Source organism: Sinocyclocheilus anshuiensis, unplaced genomic scaffold, assembly GCF_001515605.1.
Source record: "Sinocyclocheilus anshuiensis isolate Anshui unplaced genomic scaffold, SAMN03320099.WGS_v1.1 scaffold449, whole genome shotgun sequence".
In the NCBI taxonomy this organism is placed as follows: domain Eukaryota; kingdom Metazoa; phylum Chordata; class Actinopteri; order Cypriniformes; family Cyprinidae; genus Sinocyclocheilus; species Sinocyclocheilus anshuiensis.
The window spans coordinates 437,188-439,630 of record NW_015537950.1 but is presented as its reverse complement, the minus strand read 5'-3'; the positions used below and the strand labels follow the sequence as shown (position 1 = coordinate 439,630).

General features: G+C 40.4%; 1 protein-coding gene across 1 annotated transcript in view; it reads left to right on the top strand.

Moving 5' to 3' along the window:
- Positions 1-2,443, top strand: part of agtpbp1 (ATP/GTP binding carboxypeptidase 1) — a 38,719-nt gene that overhangs the window by 31,732 nt on the left and 4,544 nt on the right. The window contains exon 25 of the mRNA XM_016455138.1: positions 539-708. Coding sequence (XP_016310624.1) covers positions 539-708 — 170 coding nt within the window. The remainder of the gene's footprint in view (positions 1-538; positions 709-2,443) is intronic.

Genomic DNA, 2,443 nt, shown 5'->3' with positions numbered 1-2,443 from the left:
TTGGATGCCCCCCCCCCCATTCTAAGTGCCTCACTGTAATCCTGATTGCTTTTTTCTTTTTATTAAATAAAAGTTTTGGAAATTATTTTTGAGGAAATCAACAAATGGCACAAACAAACAAATAAATAAATAAATAATATGCTAGTAATATGCATGCTAATAAGCAACTAGTTAATAGTGAGAATTGGTCATTAAAATAAAGTGTTACCATATTTGTCTTTTTATTTGAAATAAATGTTAAAAAAAAATTCAATAGTAAAAAGTTACAAATTGTATATATTATACTGTATTTTATAGTGGACCTGGACTATGCATTGAATTAATTCCTCTAATGATATTATTTAATGTTTTAATTCAATATTTTAATTCATCATGTCCCACATCCAGACAATATACACTAGAGACCCCTATGCTGAGTGAATGAGGACATAAAATCACACGTCCTCTGTTAATAAATTTAACCCAGATGTCAATCCTTTACAAATAGTCAATGTAACAGGTGATCTCTGTGTGTGTGTGTGTGTGTGTGTGTTTGCAGGGGCTCCAGATCGGTACAAGTGAACTGGAAGAAATGGGTGCTCAGTTTTGTTTGGCTCTGCTCAGGCTAAGACGCTTCACATCCCCCTTAGAGCTCCACAACCACAACTCCCATCTGCTGGACACGGAGAACGACCTAATAGACACCCGCAGCATCCCCAACATCACCAGGTAAACGCTCACGCACCAGTACAGTGACCGTATCCAGCTCAGGACGTCCTGTTATCCAGCTGCCGCATGAACCGGCACAACAGCTGCCATATCGAATCTCAATACAACATTAAGCAGCTCGGAGCCCGCAATGTTTAGAACAATAATAGCCATGATGTCCATGATGTCAGAAGCTTCTATAGTCTAGAAGCTTCTTGGGAACGTACTTCAGCCCCTCCCAGCTTGTGTATTTCTGTAATGGTCACACCATTAAAACCATTAAAAACCCACTAAAACCAGCCAAACCACCAGACCACACATTAAACCATTTAACTGCTTAACAAGAGAGCCATAAAACCATCATCACTCTTAGTAAGGTTATTGCGTTAGGAGAGAGAGACACCGAGAGAGAGGCATGCAAAGAAATGCCTCCTCTGCCGCCACATGAGGTTTTCGACCGCTAACCTGCAGGAGTCGTTTATTGGTTTTGTTGTATTGACCGGTCATTTATTATAGCTCAAAATTAGGGTTAGAGATTTGAACAACCCTTTAACCTACAGTATTAAACTGTAGCTTGGAACTCGTCCCGCAGCGTTTATGCTAAGAGCATGAATGATGACTCAAATTGTGCAGCTTGTTGAGGAGAGATGGGGAATCCCATAGACTTACAATGAATGGGGGTTCTGAGTTATTTCTAAAGGGAAGAATATTATAGAGATCTGTTTACTTGGTCCGCCATATACCAAACAATCATGGGAATATCTGGTAAACTTGCAGTTTTATATAGTATACACAGCCTGTATACACTGCCTGCCATTTGCATTCAAATAAGCAAATACTGAAGACTCTAGAATTGCAGCGTTATTGCAGTGATTAATATGTTGTATGTTTGGCAACAGCTCTTTTAACCCTAACTGATGCAGTGTGTAGCTTTTTGTTTCTCAAACAACCAGGGGCCAGATTTACTAGCAGCTTGCGTCAGTGCAAAACGTCTTTTGGCGTTAAAATAGTACTGTCAGGATTTACTAAAGACGCGCAGTGACGAATTAGTGCTGAAGAGGTGTGGAGGCGCTAAATTTACGGGAGGAGGGTATTAATATGAATCGCCCAATGCGATTTATTAACGTTTGCGCTCGTCAAATTACTGGTATTTGCGCCATTATTTAAACCCCAAAAAAGCATGTCTTGAAGCCAGTGGAAATTTGCACTGCTCTTGGTAGATTGCGCTGGTCATTATGGAAATGATCTGGCTGCGTCTGTGTTCTTCCCATCAGGGCTTTTATGGAATTGCGCTCTAACACTAATTTGCAGTGTTTAGTAAATCTGGCCCTAGTTTGGAAGGCGTGCTCATGTCAATATTTCAGGATGGCAATGTCAGGATTCATTGGACCCAAACTGTGGAATAGTGGTTCAGTGAGCATGAGGAATCATTTTCACATATGATTTAGCCAACACAGAGTCCTGAGCTTAACCCTACTGAAAGTCTGGAGTCGACTTTAACTCTCCCTTTGTCAATACAAGATCACGGCCAAAAATTTATGCAACTCTTAATGGAAATAAATGTTGTGATGTTGCATAACGTTGTCGAAACAATGCCACAATGAAAGCATAATGTTATTAAAGCTGAAGGGCCCTATCATACACTCAGCGCAATGTGGCGCCAGGCGCAACGCAAGTGTTTTTTGCTAGTTTCAGCCCGACGCAGTTGTCATTTTCCCGTCCTACGCCACGTTGTTTAAATAGTAAATGCATTTGC